This window comes from Diadema antillarum, unplaced genomic scaffold, assembly GCF_040938485.1.
Source record: "Diadema antillarum isolate AM-2024a unplaced genomic scaffold, OU_Dant_1.0 scf00000183, whole genome shotgun sequence".
Lineage (NCBI taxonomy): Eukaryota > Metazoa > Echinodermata > Echinoidea > Diadematoida > Diadematidae > Diadema > Diadema antillarum.
Window position 1 is genome coordinate 100979 of NW_027271072.1, and position 18280 is coordinate 119258.

Below are 18280 nucleotides of genomic sequence, written 5' to 3' on the forward strand. Positions count from 1 at the left end.
ATCACCCAAGTGTGGCTGCCATTGCTGTAACAGTTGCCAAGTTATGCATCATAAGAGAGTCTTGCAGGTAAACTTTAACATTTGTGACGGACGACGGACGACGGACGGACGACGGACGGACGACGGACGACGGACGGACGACGGACGGACGACGAACGACGGACGGACGACGGACGGACGACGGACGGACGCCATTTGGATCCCTTAGTCTCGCCTTCACCTCCGGTGGGCGAGACAATAAAAGGGTCTACAATATTGCTGGGAATAAAAGGGTTATAGAAACTCTCCTGCCAAATGAAAGGGTCTACAAAATTGCTGGGAATAAAAGGATTATAGAAACTCTCCTTCCAAATGCAGGGGTCTACACAGAGCTGGGAATAAAAGGGTTATACAAACTCTATTGCCAAATGCAAGTGCCTACACTACGCTGGGAATAAAAGGGTTATAGAAACTCTCCTGCCAAATGAAAGGGTCGACACTTAGCTGGGAATAAAAGGGTTATAGAAATTCTCCTCCATAATAAAAGGGTCTACAATATTGCTGGGAATAAAAGGGTTATAGAAACTCTCGTGCCAAATGAAAGGGCCTACACTAAGCTGGGAATAAAAGGGTTATAGAAACTCTCCTGCCAAATGAAAGGGCCTACACTAAGCTGGGAATAAAAGGGCTAAAGAAACTCTCCTGCCGAATGAAAGGGTCTACAATATTGCTGGGAATAAAAGGGTTATAGAAACTCTCGTGCCAAATGAAAGGGCCTACACTAAGCTGGGAATAAAAGGGGTATAAAAACTCTCCTGCCAAATGCAAGTGTCTACACTATGTTAGGAATAGAAGGATTATAGAAATTCTCCTGCCAAATAAAAGGGTCTACAAAATTGCTGGGAAAAAAAAGGGTTATAGAAACTCTCCTTCCAAATGCAGGGTGTACACTAAGCTCGGAATAATAGGGTTATAGAAACTCTCCTGCCAAATGAAAGGGTCTACAAAATTGCTGGGAATAAAAGGGTTATAGAAACTCTCCTTCCAAATGCAGGGGTCTACACAAAGCTGGGAATAAAAGGGTTATACAAACTCTATTGCCAAATGCAAGTGCCTACACTACGCTGGGAATAAAAGGGTTATAGAAACTCTCCTGCCAAATGAAAGCGTCGACACTAAGCTGGGAATAAAAGGGTTATAGAAATTCTCCTGCCAAATAAAAGGGTCTACAAAATTGCTGGGAAAAAAAAGGGTTATAGAAACTCTCCTTCCAAATGCAGGGGTCTACACTAAGCTGGGAATAAAAGGGTTATACACACTCTCCTGCCAAATGGAAGTGCCTACACTAAGCTGGGAATAAAAGGGTTATAGAAACTCTCCTTCCAAATGCAGGGTGTACACTAAGCTCGGAATAATAGGGTTATAGAAACTCTCCTGCCAAATGAAAGGGTCTACACAAAGCTGGGAATAAAAGGGTTATACAAACTCTATTGCCAAATGCAAGTGCCTACACTACGCTGGGAATAAAAGGGTTATAGAAACTCTCCTGCCAAATGCAGGGTGTACACTAAGCTCGGAATAATAGGGTTATACAAACTCTATTGCCAAATGCAAGTGCCTACACTACGCTGGGAATAAAAGGGTTATAGAAACTCTCCTGCCAAATGAAAGGGTCGACGCTTAGCTGGGAATAAAAGGGTTATAGAAATTCTCCTCCATAATAAAAGGGTCTACAATATTGCTGGGAATAAAAGGGTTATAGAAACTCTCCTGCCAAATGAAAGGGTCTACAAAATTGCTGGGAATAAAAGGGTTATAGAAACTTTCCTTCCAAATGCAGGGGTCTACACAGAGCTGGGAATAAAAGGGTTATACAAACTCTATTGCCAAATGCAAGTGCCTACACTACGCTGGGAATAAAAGGGTTATAGAAACTCTCCTGCCAAATGAAAGGGTCGACACTTAGCTGGGAATAAAAGGGTTATAGAAATTCTCCTCCATAATAAAAGGGTCTACAATATTGCTGGGAATAAAAGGGTTACAGAAACTCTCCTGCCAAATGAAAGGGCCTACACTAAGCTGGGAATAAAAGGGTTATAGAAACTCTCCTGCCAAATGAAAGGGCCTACACTAAGCTGGGAATAAAAGGGCTATAGAAACTCTCCTTCCAAATGCAAGTGCTTACACTAGGCTGGGAATAAAAGGGTTATAGAAACTCTCCTGCCAAATGAAAGTGCCTACACTAAGCTGGGAGTAAAAGGGTTATAGAAATTCTCCTCCATAATAAAAGGGTCTACAATATTGCTGGGAATAAAAGGGTTACAGAAACTCTCCTGCCAAATGAAAGGGCCTACACTAAGCTGGGAATAAAAGGGTTATAGAAACTCTCCTGCCAAATGAAAGGGCCTACACTAAGCTGGGAATAAAAGGGCTATAGAAACTCTCCTTCCAAATGCAAGTGCTTACACTAGGCTGGGAATAAAAGGGTTATAGAAACTCTCCTGCCAAATGAAAGTGCCTACACTAAGCTGGGAGTAAAAGGGTTATAGAAACTCTCCTTCCAAATGCAGGGTGTACACTAAGCTCGGAATAAAAGGGTTATAGAAACTCTACTGCCAAATGAAAGGGTCTACAAAATTGCTGGGAAGAAAAGGGTTATAGAAACTCTCCTTCCAAATGCAGGGGTCTACACTAGGCTGGGAATAAAAGGGTTATACACACTCTCCTGCCAAATGCAAGTGCCTACACTAAGCTGGGAATAAAAGGGTTATAGAAACTCTCCTGCCAAATGAAAGGGCCTACACTAAGCTGGGAATAAAAGGGTTATAGAAACTCTCCTGCCAAATGAAAGGGCCTACACTAAGCTGGGAATAAAAGGGCTATACACACTCTCCTGCCAAATGAAAGTGCCTACACTAAGCTGGGAATAAAAGGGTTATAGACACTCTCCTGCCAAATGCAAGTGCCTACACTAAGCTGGGAATAAAAGGGTTATAGAAACTCTCCTTCCAAATGCAGGGTGTACACTAAGCTCGGAATAAAAGGGTTATAGAAACTCTCCTGCCAAATGAAAGGGTCTACAAAATTGCTGGGAATAAAAGGGTTATAGAAACTCTCCTTCCAAATGAAAGGGGTCTACACTTAAGGGTTATAGAAACTCTCCTGCCAAATGCAAGTGCCTACACTACACTGGGAATAAAAGGATTATAGAAACTCTCCTGCCAAATGAAAGGGTCCACACTAAGCTGGGAATAAAAGGGTTATAGAAACTCTCCTTCCAAATGCAGGGTGTACACTAAGCTCGGAATAAAAGGGTTATAGAAACTCTACTGCCAAATGAAAGGGTCTACAAAATTGCTGGGAAGAAAAGGGTTATAGAAACTCTCCTTCCAAATGCAGGGGTCTACACTAAGCTGGGAATAAAAGGGTTATACACACTCTCCTGCCAAATGCAAGTGCCTACACTAAGCTGGGAATAAAAGGGTTATAGAAACTCTCCTGCCAAATGAAAGGGCCTACACTAAGCTGGGAATAAAAGGGTTATAGAAACTCTCCTGCCAAATGCAAGTGCCTACACTAAGCTGGGAATAAAAGGGTTATAGAAACTCTCCTGCCAAATGAAAGGGTCTACAAAATTGCTGGGAATAAAAGGGTTATAGAAACTCTCCTTCCAAATGAAAGGGGTCTACACTTAAGGGTTATAGAAACTCTCCTGCCAAATGCAAGTGCCTACACTACACTGGGAATAAAAGGATTATAGAAACTCTCCTGCCAAATGAAAGGGTCGACACTAAGCTGGGAATAAAAGGGTTATAGAAATTCTCCTCCATAATAAAAGGGTCTACAATATTGCTGGGAATAAAGGGGTTATAGAAACTCTCCTGCCAAATGAAAGGGCCTATACTAAGCTGGGAATAAAAGGATTATAGAAACTCTCCTGCCAAATGAAAGGGTCGACACTAAGCTGGGAATAAAAGGGTTATAGAAATTCTCCTCCATAATAAAAGGGTCTACAAAATTGCTGGGGAAAAAAAGGGTTATAGAAACTCTCCTTCCAAATGCAGGGGTCTACACTAAGCTGGGAATAAAAGGGTTATAGACACTCTCCTGCCAAATGCAAGTGCCTACACTAAGCTGAGAATAAAAGGGTTATAGAAACTCTCCTGCCAAATGAAAGGGTCTACAAAATTGCTGGGAATAAAAGGGTTATAGAAACTCTCCTTCCAAATGCAGGGGTCTACACTTAAGGGTTATAGAAACTCTCCTGCCAAATGCAAGTGCCTACACTACACTGGGAATAAAAGGATTATAGAAACTCTCCTGCCAAATGAAAGGGTCGACACTAAGCTGGGAATAAAAGGGTTATAGAAATTCTCCTCCATAATACAAGGGTCTACAATATTGCTGGGAATAAAGGGGTTATAGAAACTCTCCTGCCAAATGAAAGGGCCTATACTAAGCAGGGAATAAAAGGGTTATAGAACCTCTCCTTCCAAATGCAAATGCCTACACAAGGCTGGGAATAAAAGGGTTATAGAAACTCTCCTGCCAAATGAAAGGGCCTACACTAAGCTAGGAATAAAAGGGTTATAGAAACTCTCCTTCCAAATGCAAGTGCCTACACTAAGCTGGGAATAAAAGGGTTATAGAACTCTCCTGCCAAATGAAAGGGTCGACACTAAGCTGGGAATAAAAGGGTTACAGAAACTCTCCCTCCAAATCCAGGGGTCTACACTAAGCCGGGAAGAAAAGGGTTATAGAAACTGTCCTTCCAAATCCAGGGGTCTACACTAAGCTGGGAAGAAAAGGGTTATAGAAACTGTCCTTCCAAATCCAGGGGTCTACACTAAGCTGGGAAGAAAAGGGTTATAGAAACTGTCCTTCCAAATCCAGGGGTCTACACTAAGCTGGGAAGAAAAGGGTTATAGAAACTCTCCTGCCAAATGAAAGGGTTGACACTAAACTGGGAATAAAAGGGTTATAGAAACTCTCCTGCCAAATGCAAGTGCCTACACTAAGCTGGGAATGAAAGGGTTATAGAAACTCTCCTTCCAAATGCAAAGGCCTACACAAAGCTGGGAATAAAAGGGGTATACAAACTATCCTTCCCAATTGAAAGGCCTTCTCTAAGCTGGGAATAAAAGGGCTATAGAAGTCATTCTGCCAAATGAAAAGGTGTACAAGGGAGCTGGTGGGTTGGACAGGATTATAAAAACTGTTTTGTCAAATGAAAGGTTGTATAAAGGAGATGGGAATAAATGGGCTATAGAAATATCTCTGCCAACCAAAAGGGTCTATAGAGGAACGAGGAATGAAAGAGTTGTGAGACACATTTTTGCCACATGAAAGCCTAGAGGTGAGCTGGAAATAGAAGGGATATCAAAATGGTTCTGCCAAATGAAGGGGTGTACAAAAAGGAGCTGGGAATATAAGAGTCATATCTTTTGTTAATCATATTAGTAACATGGAAACTTAGAAATTATGCTCAGTCTAGGGAACAGTGCAGTCCAATGTCTTTTGCTACACATATTGGTACTTTAGCAATGATTGACAGATTATATCATAGACAGAATTTTGGTCTGGAAATTTTTTTGTTTTGTTTTTGTTTTGTTTTTGCTTTTTAGCTGCATCACAGCAAAAGAGAAAGAGAGCAACAAAATTATCATAAAGTGGTCATCTGGCCACGTAGGTGATGTTGACACTATCACATATGAACAGATGTCAACATGCATATGCAATACATAATTCCTTTAAATGAAGTTTTAGAAACTCACTTGCACACCCGGGATTGGAAGTGCAGAGTCTGCCATGATCGACACAGATACTTTGAATGGTCAATGATCTTGATCCAGTCCTTCTCGTCCACCGATGTCTCAATGTAGTATGAGTATGACCTTCATATGACAGTAACACAAAAGGGGAAGTTGTAAGACATGAGTGTGCAAAGAAAGTTCCTGTTTTTGTGGCCAGTGTGCCTTGAAGCACATATCACTGATGGGGCGACAAAACCTCTTATCTCGAAACTGTCAAATGTTCAGGGGAGCAAAAAAAAAAAAAGCACAACCAAAAACATGGCAGCCTCTCCTTTGATAAAACAAAACCTCTTATCTCAAAATTATCAAATGTTCAGGAGAGGACAAAAACAAAACAAAACATGGCAGTCTTTCCTTAAATATGCCATGGTGGCTTCATTTTGGGGGTAAGACTGCTAGGAGTTAGACACAACATCACTTACCTGATTACCTGACAATTAATATTAAAAATCTATTAGCACTAAAATTCTAGATAAAAAGGTCTTGTCATCCCAGCAAAGATATGACACTTTCATGTTTACAAAAAGAAATAAAAACATGCCTTTTACTCAATAACAGAAATATCATTATACCAATAAATAATAAATGAGATTATGACGGTACAACAACATTATCTACTTATGGCAAATCTCATTCATTACACCAATTACAAGCACAGGCACCTTTTGAATTCTTTTTGATTTCTTCATATCTCCACACGCATGCATCACCATCATTGTCTTATTACAATATTTCAGTGGCCTAATCTTTAAAAGATCTTTGAAGAAAAAATTCATTTTTATTTCATTTCATCCTTCTACTGGTGATAAGAGGGTAGCTTAGGAAATTGGTAGGGTTAACTCTAATGCTGATTCACAAAAAACAAGAGACCTGCGGGTCTAGCGCTCACCTGAGCATTGCACTATGCCTTTATGGCTCTCCACCTGTGGCAAACTATTTCAAAAATCTTCAGATTCGGGGATTGCTGTAGCCCCATTGACAACACTCTGCTAACTTTGGGTATGTAGGCCTTTTCATAAGGGGACCCCTGGAGGCACCACATTCATTTGTACAAATATTCATGATTCCTCCCAAGTTGTGTCAAAATCCAGCTGCCAGTTTTTCAGAATATGAAAAAGTCAAAATTTACGATAATTAGCTGATTTGAGAGATGTGGGCCCATATGGAGCACCACCTCCGTTTGCACAAACTGATGCCCTCCCCTCAATGGTGATTCCTCACAAGTTTGGTCAAAATTCAACCGCCAGTTTTAAAGAAGAAAATGAGAATGTCAAGAAGTCTGTACACAATGCACAACAAATTTTGGACAGTGAGCGATAGCAATAGCTCACTTGAGCCAATTTCTCAGGTGAGCAAATTGAATTAACTGTAAGATGGTTGACATAGCTTTCCATTCATTGCCATCAACTACTGTAAAACCAGAAACATTCACAACATGAAACCAGAAACATTCACAGCATGAAACTTTTGTAAACTGGGGCTGACGGCCTTTTTTGCAGCACGACACTTTGTGAAATGCCACTGGTATTCAATGCATTGTGTAGACAAAACCCTTTGCATTCATGTTTGTTTTGAGAATCTTGGTTCCATGCGAAATTCATGAAAGATCGAGAAGGCTGAAGTTGAACAGAAATGGTAGTTAGAATGCACAATTTGGCAGGAAAAAAAGAAAGAAAGAGAGAAAAAAAAACCCAGCGAAGTATCACCTTGTATCACGATCCCAAAGTAGGAGCCGGATGGTATTGATGATGGTGGGCTTGCCCAAAGTGATGACGATGCCCTCACAGTGTACATCCTCTATGGGGTGCCTGGTGAAGCCCCGGTCCAAGTCATAGTTTTGGCAGTCTCCGTCCAGCAGGGAGGATCTCATCTCCCCCTTTACCACCGCTGCACCATGCTTTGCCGTCGCCACGTTCTCCTCCGGGACTGGTGATGTACACACACAAGAAAAACCATGACTTTACATCATGACGCTTGCTTGCCACTACAGGGTCACTTTTGTTTGCACTCATGAAAACATCATTTTAATACACTTCAAAGGGTACAGAAGGTTTCCCATACATCTCCATGGATTCAACAAATGCATAGAGAATAGTGAAACGCTGGGTGGAAGTTTGGGGAAAACCTTACAGTCTACTCAAAGGTTATACATTTGTCCAGTTTAGGTTAATTACATGTGCTGCCCTCTCTATAGATAGGAGCTCTGCCTACAATTGTGAAAAGGGGGAAAAAAATGAATTTCACAAAAATCCATATTATCCAGGACATCGAAAGAGGCACTTCACCTTGCTCCTCCAGAAGGCATGGAGAATAAAATTTCCATAAACATCGCCACTGGAAAGGGTACACTGTACTTCACATAAAAATCAAGACATTTGAAATTAGAGAAACTTCCTCTTTAAAGAAAGATACCAAATGTGAAACCCACAGACATTTTAAAGTGTTTACATCCTTCTAATTATCAACTAAAGGGAGGACATTTTCTCATACAGAGAGTCAGAGAGGCTGTCAGGTCGGATCGGCCATTATACCGGTCAAGGTATACTCACTGAGGACTCCCCTGTAGTTGAGGTCAGCACTCCTACACTCCTCCTTTGTCTTGAAGGCATCCAGGATGGCATCAGCACAAAGGAGGTTGGATGGACGCACTGTGTACAACAATTCCTGGACACAGTGAGAGAGAAAGAGAGAGAGAAAGATAATGAGTATAGAGTGGGGTAGCAGGAGACAGCATGTGGGGAAACTGGCAACTGCTCGTTTTTACACAATGTGATCCCATCATGAAGATTAGGTCACATCCTCTGTAAATTAGAAAAGTCTGAAGTGTGATAATACCTATCAATGAAAACTTCGATGAAATATACAGCTCAAGTTGAGTGATTGATCGTTCAAGTGACTGCAGAGGGTAAACACAACTTTAAAATTCTAACTCCTCTCATTTTCTCACTCTCATGTGAAAGACTGAGCTTTCACATCTTATTGAAATGAAGAAAAACAATATCAAGAATTATTACAATTTCATAAATCATATTCAGTTGCATTAAAATCAGGTTTTTCATTCCAGAAAACTGATAAATCAACCCTAGAATATCTGGCTTGGCAATATATCACTATCACAGTGTTGAAGAGGACATCCCAGTATGTACCAGAGGTTTGCCTGTCTTAGTAATGGCAGACCATGCATCATGTGCTCACAATGCCTTTGAGTTGGAATCTAATGAGAGCTGACATTATCCTTCTTTATGCAAAAGTAAAGGAAGTATGACCATTTTATTGCATACCTCCTCCAAGAATACCGAGGATGCTTGGTCAAAAAGAAAGAAAGAAAGAAAGAAAAAAAAAAAAAAAACAGTGACCACGTAATAAGTTCAATGATGCCACGCAATATGATCCAGTTACTGGCAATATTCTGCATCTAGCTACCTAGAGAGGTTAAATGACAATTTTCAGTACAAATTGTATTGTCAATCTTCATAAACAAAGAATAAAATATTACAGAAGGCACACAATATTCAGGGTAAGTGAGCTGTGTTGTGAAGGCATGTGTTCTCCCTGCACTTTTTAGTTTAATCATAGTGATACACATCCACATGCCACTGGACAACTAACACTCACAGTTGGGCAAGCAAAATGAAGAGACACTTGCCTGCTAACAGTACAAAGCCTTAGCCCAAGTGCCAATACCTGCAACTGGGGGAAATATCTTCTGTAGTGGCTTATCATGTAAAAAAAAAAAATCCTTCAATCAATGTAGAATAAGGAAGCAAAATGTGGGACAAATATTTGAACCTGCCAATTCAAACACAGAGTACTAGACCTTTACCCTCATCACTTCACTGTATGATATTACAGTGTACAAGCTATACACAAAAGCACTGTCAAAGACTAAATGCTGCCAAATACTAAAAGTGTTGTTGATATTTTTTTACAATTTAATTCAGAGTTCAAAGTTCCACCTCACGTGTACGCTTGCATGGAGTGCAGTGAGTGTTTACAATAACTGATAAACTGAGGAAGAGAATTCTTATTCCTGGGTGATTTATTACTTTTCTCCCCCATGCACACTTCCTTCTGTGACTGCATGACATCCCAATACAGAAACACTGATGTCTTTTAATGGTTTTCATGCCTTCTTAAAATACACTTTAAATAAGCATTGAGTTTGCTCTACTGGAACATTTGCAGAGTATCATGTTTACGTAATTGTTCTGCTCCAAAATTACATAACCCATTGAGGACAAACTGATTTTGCTACAACACGCATTTCCCATAGACACCTGCTGGAGTATACTCGGGACTCGTCCTCAATGGGTCAAATTTCAACCCTGTAGATTTCTCAGGTATGTTAAATGATTAAAAACAAAAAGCAACAAGGTCTTATCTATGCTAAAAGTAGCCTCTTCAGTGTAAGCACTCCCTCTCAGGGGCTCTGCCATTTAATAGTACTACCTCAGCACTGCCAGGCACCCATCTGTACACCTGATTGAAAAGGGGGCATTGTGGGTAATATGAGCTTGTCCAGGGATGCATGCATTGGGTAGGATTCAAACCCAGGATTTCTCTTTTTGCCATTCTAGAGCCTTATCCACTATATCATCGCACTGCCACACATTTGAGATCAACAAGTACACAGCAGATTCTTTTTTCAAGTGTACATGCACGCCTTTCATACGCCAACTTTTTCCATACAGACGCACTGAGAGAACAAACGAAGATTATTCAGAGACACATCAGTAAGAGATGCACAGAACTTGATACATTGTTCTCTGTATTGGCCTACATGAAAGACCCATGACATTAAATTCCTTAAGCTGGTTATCAACATGGCCATTAGCACAAACAAGAAGCAGTGAGATCTACATACTGTAACATTGAAGACATGCACTAACAACTGATACATATCTGTTCAGTGTTGCTCAGCAAAAAAATTGTAAAGCTCTTTTATCCTAATTTATTGCTTGTTTGTCGTTGTTGTTGCTGTTTTCTGCCCATCTGACTTTGCCCAGGAAAAGTAAACATCCACACTGTGAACATGTCTGTACACATCCTCCCTATGTTGATGACTCAACAAAAAAAAAAAGAAAAAGAAGAAGAAGAAAATTTGTTTACTTGGTTCCTTTCTTGGAGATACTTTAATCTTCATTCACCTTAAAGGAATGGTATAGTTTTGGTTGAGATGGAGATTTAGGTTTTAACTTTTTTCAAGATAATTACAAACCACTTATATGAAGTATTAAAGAACATGCCATTCTAAGAGGAATTCAAAGTTTATTAGGTGAAGATTGGTTTTGAAATGGCTGATATATCAAAGAAAAAAAAAGTGAAACAAAGTGGTCTGTTCTAACAAAAGGTGCGACCCAACCTTTATCAGGACCTGTTTGTTTTTGGACATCTCAGCCATTTCAAAACCGATTTTCATCAAATAAACTTTTGATTCCTCTTAGAATTGTATGCTCTTTAATATTTCAAATATAAAGTGGTTTGCAATTATCTCACACACACACAAAAAAAAAAATCTGAACCCCTATATCAACCAAAACTATACCAGCCCTTTAACTTTATTAAGATCAGTCATGTTTACCTGTCTGCTCATTAGTGGCAACCTGATCGCATCCACTATCTCTTTATGGGGGACATCTTTGTTGGCGTGGACCCACTGCTGCACGGCCCTGAAGATGTCAATCTCCGATGCATAGAATGAGTTTCTGGATATCACCTCTTTCAGTGCGCCCTGCAGCGAGATGACCACGAAAGCAAATCACACAGAAAGAGATTTTAAGAAAGAGACAAAGGGAGAAGAAAGATGGAGGTAAAGATGAATGAAACAGAAATACAAATTGATTTCATAGAAACAGAAAAAGAAAAGCAGAGACTCCAACCCAAAGCACCTTCTGATCTGGAGATTCTCCCGCCTGAAACCCCTAGCAAATGGGAGACTCCAAGTTGATGTGTGCGAAGCGCAAAGTTCCCAGGGTTCTAGATCTCTGGTGCTATCGAAGACTTAAGTTTTCAACATACAATAGCAATAAGTAAGAAATCCCTTCCAACGGGAGACACAGAGCCAGGGCGGGGAGAAATCAAATCTCAAGCGGGAGAACGGGAGATTTTGCAAAAAATGGGTTTTCGGCGGGAGATTTCCCGTCGAAAACGGGAGAGTTGGAGTCTGTGGAAAAGAGATAAGAGACAAAAGCATTCATGGCATGCCTTTGAGGCAGAATGAAGAGGGTTTATGAGATGTGAAGATTCGTGGGAGAAATGTATTGACTAAAAAGGGATGAGAAAGTATGTTCTTATCAATGTCTTCATCACTAAGTACTGCTAACAACAAAATGCTAATAAACATCAAATACAAATATGTAAAGTCTGTCAGTTGGGTAAACACATGAAGATACAAAAAGAAGTAAAACAAAAACACACAAAGGCACTGGATTTTAACAACATCAGACTGAAAATAGAAAATGCAATCTGGATTTATTGCACTGTTAAGCACTTGAAGACAAATATGCATGATGATATCCAAAGTCCAGGTAAACCAAAGCACGCACTCTGCCATAAATTCAGCAGAAAATGCATTGTGGGTGTCTTCAGTCCATGTTGTCGTGTAAGAATGGCTTCAGAAGTATTTTAATAGCCACTTTTCTTCCCAGTGCCACACGTCACACCAATGCGCTAAGGAAAGCAGTTTATTGTCTGAATTGTGTGTGTGTGTGTGGGGGGGGGGGGGGGGGGGGAGTATGATATAGTTTGACAGTTAAAGACTGCTATTCTAGATAATGCATAGACACCCAGTGCTCGCTGATCAAACCAACACTCACTAATAATGTTTCCTCAGTAAAAGATAAAAGGTGATCTACTCAACACTGGGTGCAATATCTTTGATCCCTGTAAAAGCCCTATCAATGTATAGATTCTGTTGTCTGCAAGATTATGGGTGTGGCTTTCCAATGTAAGATACATCCTTTGAGAGGCCTATCGCATTCATGGATACAAGTTCTGCTCGCTCCCTCCCTCTCTCATTCTCTAATATCTTTCACAAAGAGGTTGAAGTCATCAAAATCAATGATTCTTACCACAAGTCTTTTTCTATCTTAACAGATTGACCGATTGCCCTTTCTTTCCCTGTAAGCTCTGAAAAAAGACTCGTCATAAAATCAATGATTCTTATGGATGTCCTCTTTCATTGCAACAGATTGACAGAAATAAACCAATTATCATGGCTACTACTAAAACACTGAATAATCAGTGTTTATTTTCATCAATGAAGGGCCATTTATCAATCAGTTGCAATATGTTGATATCACATTTGTTGCCTACTTGCTCATATTAGCACAGAAATGTTACTGCACTTGCAGGATACAGAAGAGATGGTTGAAGGGTGGTTGAACAAGCATCAGTTTCTTCCCTCTCTCCATACAAATTCACTCTAAATATTCTCTGCGCAACTGTCTACACTCATGATATTGCTTCTCCACTGGAGAGTATCAGTAGTCATCATTTATCATAGGAGGGGCCGGAGACAGAGGTAGCCCTCATTCTTGCATGATACCGAACAACAAGGTCTTGCAGAGCACTCATTCCTAATGCTTGTATAAAAATAACACTACTATAGATTTTGAATCTTTCACCGTGTAGACAGCTTTGTGATTTTCCAGCTCTATTGTACTAGCACAAAAAAAAATAAACAAAACAAAAGAGAACATGTAAATATTTGGGGGAGAATATTTACTTTTATGTAAACAAAATATCCTCTCATCCTTGAAATTATAACAAGGGAAATTCACTACAAGTTGGCTGGGCACAAGAACTTGCATGAAACTTTTAATTTTTACATGACTTCTCCATTGATTCTTTCCTCAGGTTTTCTACGGAATGAGAAAAGGATGAGACACTGACCTTGGACAGGGTGAGGAAGGTCTCGCTGTGCATGACCTCGGTGGCGTAGTGGTCCATGAAGTGGTAGCAGGTCTCCTTGAGGGCGCCCAAGGAGTACAGGCTGGCCACGTCGTAGATCAGGCACACGTTGTGGATGCTGAGGATGGCGCGGAGGTAGTCGGAGATGGAGGCCTCCAGCTCAGTGAAGCCATACTGGTGGGCCAGGCCTAGGATGTCGAGCAGGTGATCCTCCTGGTTACAATACAAAGGGAGACCATAAACTATATGATTTCGAATACACAATTGAACAGTTTTCTTTCTTTTTCAAACTGTATTTGGGAGAAATCATTGAGCTATTCGCCCCACAAAGTTGGTGAAATGTACAATACCTGCAGTGGATACTACAGGTACATGTACATATGTGACCGTGCATCACAAAGCGAACAAAAAGTCGCACCCCTTGATTTAACACGAGGACTCAAAAAAGGTGAAACAGGTCAAACAAGTCAATATTAAGTTTTTCAAATTTTCTGAAAGAGCTACATGTACCCTTCTTCTACATTATCCTCATGTTTGGGATCATAAAATGGATGAGACAGTGCATTTTTCAGCAATTTTTCTACAACTCTTTTTTGTAAGTAGTGAGATCAGGTATGTCTTAAAGGCCCCTTTTCATTTCTTGATAACCCTTTGCACTCTCTTCACTTTCAAGTCTGATAACTTTTGAAGGGATAATGCTACTGCTTTGAAAGTTGGCATTACTCATGGACAAAATGTGTTAATAGAGCATCCTCAATTTCAACTTAATTTGATAATCCCTTCATTTTTGTTGCTCCAGTGGTTTACATTCTGTTTTTTGTCCCATTCATCGCACAGCTAGCACGGTTTGGTAAAGATTAAGCGCTTGAATAGGCAGATAGATCCTGCACTTCAGAGCCTCTTTTCTCGCTTCACACTTTTCCAGAGTGTGCGCTTTCTTTCCAATATTTAGATAGGTTAGGAGAGTCCATTTCAATTGAGCTATACATCATTTTAAAGCTTAGAGTCTGCTCTTTCAGAATCTGCCCTTAACTAAAAATCCAGGTCTGGCGACTTTTTGCTGGTTTTGTGATGCATGGTCACATATATGTAGAAATCTATATTTCATAGACTGACTTTCTAAATTATCCACATAAACATGCCAGCAACATGGAAATTTGCTAAAGACTTACAACACTCCAAAAGCATCATACAAATCATACAAGGATTGAATACATGGGGAACCTTACTGTTCTTTCTCTATCTTTGACGGAAAAAATGAAAATGATTCAAGCTACACCATTCCCTCAAGACCCAGTAGCGTGGGGATAACCATGGAGTGAAAAGGCTGGCCTGCCTCAGATATTTTTGTGAATCCCGGTAACAGCCCGTGTACAGGTTAATCACTGATCTGCAAGTAATTACACATATAGCCAAAGAACCTCAACTGGAGTTGACCATTTCCAATGAGTGCACGCTCCAATGCACATACTATCATTTGTGGTGCTATTTGTGGTTTTCAAATGTACCCCAGTGGGCATTGGTGAAGATCAATTCAATCAGACCACCCATGTCTTCCCATGCTAACAGGTCTTTGAGATTTTGATCTTTAAGAGATGATTCATTGACTCAGTCTTTCCTTCGCACAAACATCCGATGCTCTCTCCTTAAAGACAAACTTGATTTTACATGAGAACTACTCCATGCTTCCAATCAGTAGAATAAACTTCTGAATTGACTGATAGTAAATGACTAAGAATTACATACCACCATTTAAAAAAAGAAGAAGACAATACAAAGAAAGAAACAAACAAATTATCTTCATGATTCTCTGGTATTTTTAGGTTTCCATTTGACAATAAAATATGCAGTTAGCATTTCTCTCTTTGACAAATACCTCTTGGCATATTAGTAGAAATTGTTCTACACCTTTAAGCACAGAACGCTCAGAAATCCGAGGGTAAAAACACTTAGGCATTCATGTTAAACAACTATTCAATCAAATGATCAATAACATCAGATACTTGGCAATGAACTGTCTCACTGTTACAATTTCAGCTTGATATGACTGACAGAAGAGCATGTCATGAAATGAACATTATCGTCGTCAATGATATGAAACACCTGGCTTCTCTAAAATTAAGTGTAGCACATTGAATAATATCATGCACTGTGCACTGGCGGGTTTCCACCTTTGAGCCACTGTCGGTGCCTCAGCAGTGACTCACGTCAAGACAATTTTCAGACATTGTTCCCTCACAAGGCATCCCACCATGTCATTATCAGAGAGGGAATCCCATCCCTAGTGCAATCCCCCCCCCCCCCCAGATCGAGTGAGAGGAAGAACCAATCTTTTTCAGTTCCTCCCAGATTAAAGCCTCACCCCAGGAGCTAAGACCTAGGCCACGAGGCAGAAGATGCCACAAAAGTGGTATCAAATGATCCAAGCAGCCATGACGCAGTCTGTCTCTTGACCAATCATAATGATTTGCTGCACAGAGTGGACCAATCAGAATTAGATATGAACCTGGGACTTACAAAAGGTTGCAGCAACTGGCATCTTGTTGCTAAGTTTCAGGCTTTAGGTTTGAGAGCCTCAGACTGAATACAACATCACATTCATTGTATTACACATGACATTTACTGAACTCTGTCTGAAATGTCTCAATTCCCAGTTCATTGCTGCCTGAGTTGGACTCTTTTCATATGTGGTGAGTGTGATGTCTACGTACGAACTGTGGCACTCATATATCCTGGGTATGTAAATAACAGCACATTTATACCACAAGGAACATTCACTCTGAATTGCATGCTACTGATTGAGCAACTTGCCACCTCCACATTATTTTCACCCTTTAACATCCCTGAGACACTGATTGTGACACATTGCTGCCCACAAAACAGACAAGGCTGAGAAAGAAATTGAGATGACGGGACATCTCTTATGAGGCATTTTACTTCTCATGACACAATGCTGGGTAGGAAAATTGGCATGTTCCCCCTTGCTTCACATCTTGAGTCAAAGCAAACACATTTTTGAAAGTCTATCATTGTCTCCGACTACATAAGTTGAGGTTCTTTTGGAAGTATAATTTACTCCATAGCAGTCAAACAAGTACAGTGTACATTCAAGCACTGTTCCATAATATTAAAAAAAAAAATCCTTCAACAAAATTTCCCTATGATAACCTTCTGCCAGTCTTAAAACATTTCATAGTTCTAACAAGAAAAATGCTTACGATATTCTAGCTTACACTGTCAGATAAATGTAATATTCTTATGAAAAGTTACATACATGTAGATATTCCCCATATTCTACTCAAATATTGTACAAGGTAACTTCAATATTTCAGACTATGATAACTGTGGTACACCTTCAAAAACACTGAAAACATAACACTGGCAAAGCTCCATTTTTGTTAGCGCAATGCAAACATCTACACAAAGATCGGGCACCAAATGCTATTACTGCTGTTTACAGAGCAACGGGTACAATGTTGTACCAGGACTCCAGTATACACAGCCTTTGTTAACCTCACATTAAGCTTTTAACGACAGGACAAGCATTCTCACGTGGGCCTACTCGTGTAAAGAGGAATGAAGAGCCTTGCTTACCTTCTAAACTCATCTTAACAAGCAAAGCGTAAAGACTGGAATGCAATTTGAGTGTGTCTTTTGGTAAAGGACTAGCCTGAAGGTGTGAATAATCTCTTTGCACCTTAAAACTTTCACTTTACCGAAAGAGTATGCATATATCTGAAAATGTTGTCATTATTTTGCCTGATATTATGAATACGACTTTGCAAGGAATGATCTTCTTTACATACAGTGTTTTTTCTCTTCTTTTTTTTCTTTTCTTTTGAGGATGGGAAAAGAACGGGGGAAATTAGACCAAGTCCTTGGTATGCATATAATTGATGTGGGACATCTTGACCGACATCCCCAAACATGTATCAATGTCAAAACACACAGTCTGACTCACACAACCAAAAATCATTTTTGAGCAAGTGAGATGGAGCTTGTGCACTTGCTATTTCAATGAATGGTCAAGTATTGGATTTTTTTTTTTTTTTACCACCCATCTCACCTTGAGGTCGAGTAGATTGAGACAGCCAGTGTAGATGTATTTGAGCAACGCCTCGAAGGCCTGGGCCGTGGTGTCCTGCAGCTCAATCTCACAGCAGTCTGGATCAGACTCTCGCAAGCCACCATAGAACAGCGCTCTGCAGAAGGGGCATGGATAGGAACACACAAAAAGGAGCATCTTTACTGACAGTTGCAAAAAATGCAAGCTCTATCTCACGAGCATTACAATGACAGGTCTTTTTAGCCACTTCAAAAGTTTACTAGTTGTCAGGTGACTTGCAAAATGCTGTCTGAATTTTATCAGCCATTAGTAATAAACAAAAGAAACCCATTAGTATCACATCACCCTTCTTTATTCGGATATGATATCCATCCTTGTACACTTGTATTGTCTCTGTTTCAGTCTTTTAGCACACATTTCCTTTTAAGATACTCAGCAATATAAAGTACTTAGTGTACGATGTATACAATCATGACTCACTATGAAGCAATCATAAACTGAGATGGCTGCC

General features: G+C 40.0%; 1 protein-coding gene across 2 annotated transcripts in view; it reads right to left on the reverse strand.

Annotated features, from left to right (window-relative positions):
• The window catches only part of LOC139723194 (BTB/POZ domain-containing protein 9-like), a 46363-nt gene that overhangs the window by 11925 nt on the left and 16158 nt on the right, over positions 1–18280 (reverse strand). For both annotated transcript variants that reach the window (XM_071634451.1, XM_071634452.1), the window contains exons 4-9: positions 17770–17905; positions 13686–13916; positions 11374–11523; positions 8342–8456; positions 7499–7718; positions 5754–5873 (exon numbers count right to left, since the gene is read on the reverse strand). In XM_071634451.1, the coding sequence (XP_071490552.1) occupies positions 5754–5873; positions 7499–7718; positions 8342–8456; positions 11374–11523; positions 13686–13916; positions 17770–17905 (972 nt within the window). The remainder of the gene's footprint in view (positions 1–5753; positions 5874–7498; positions 7719–8341; positions 8457–11373; positions 11524–13685; positions 13917–17769; positions 17906–18280) is intronic.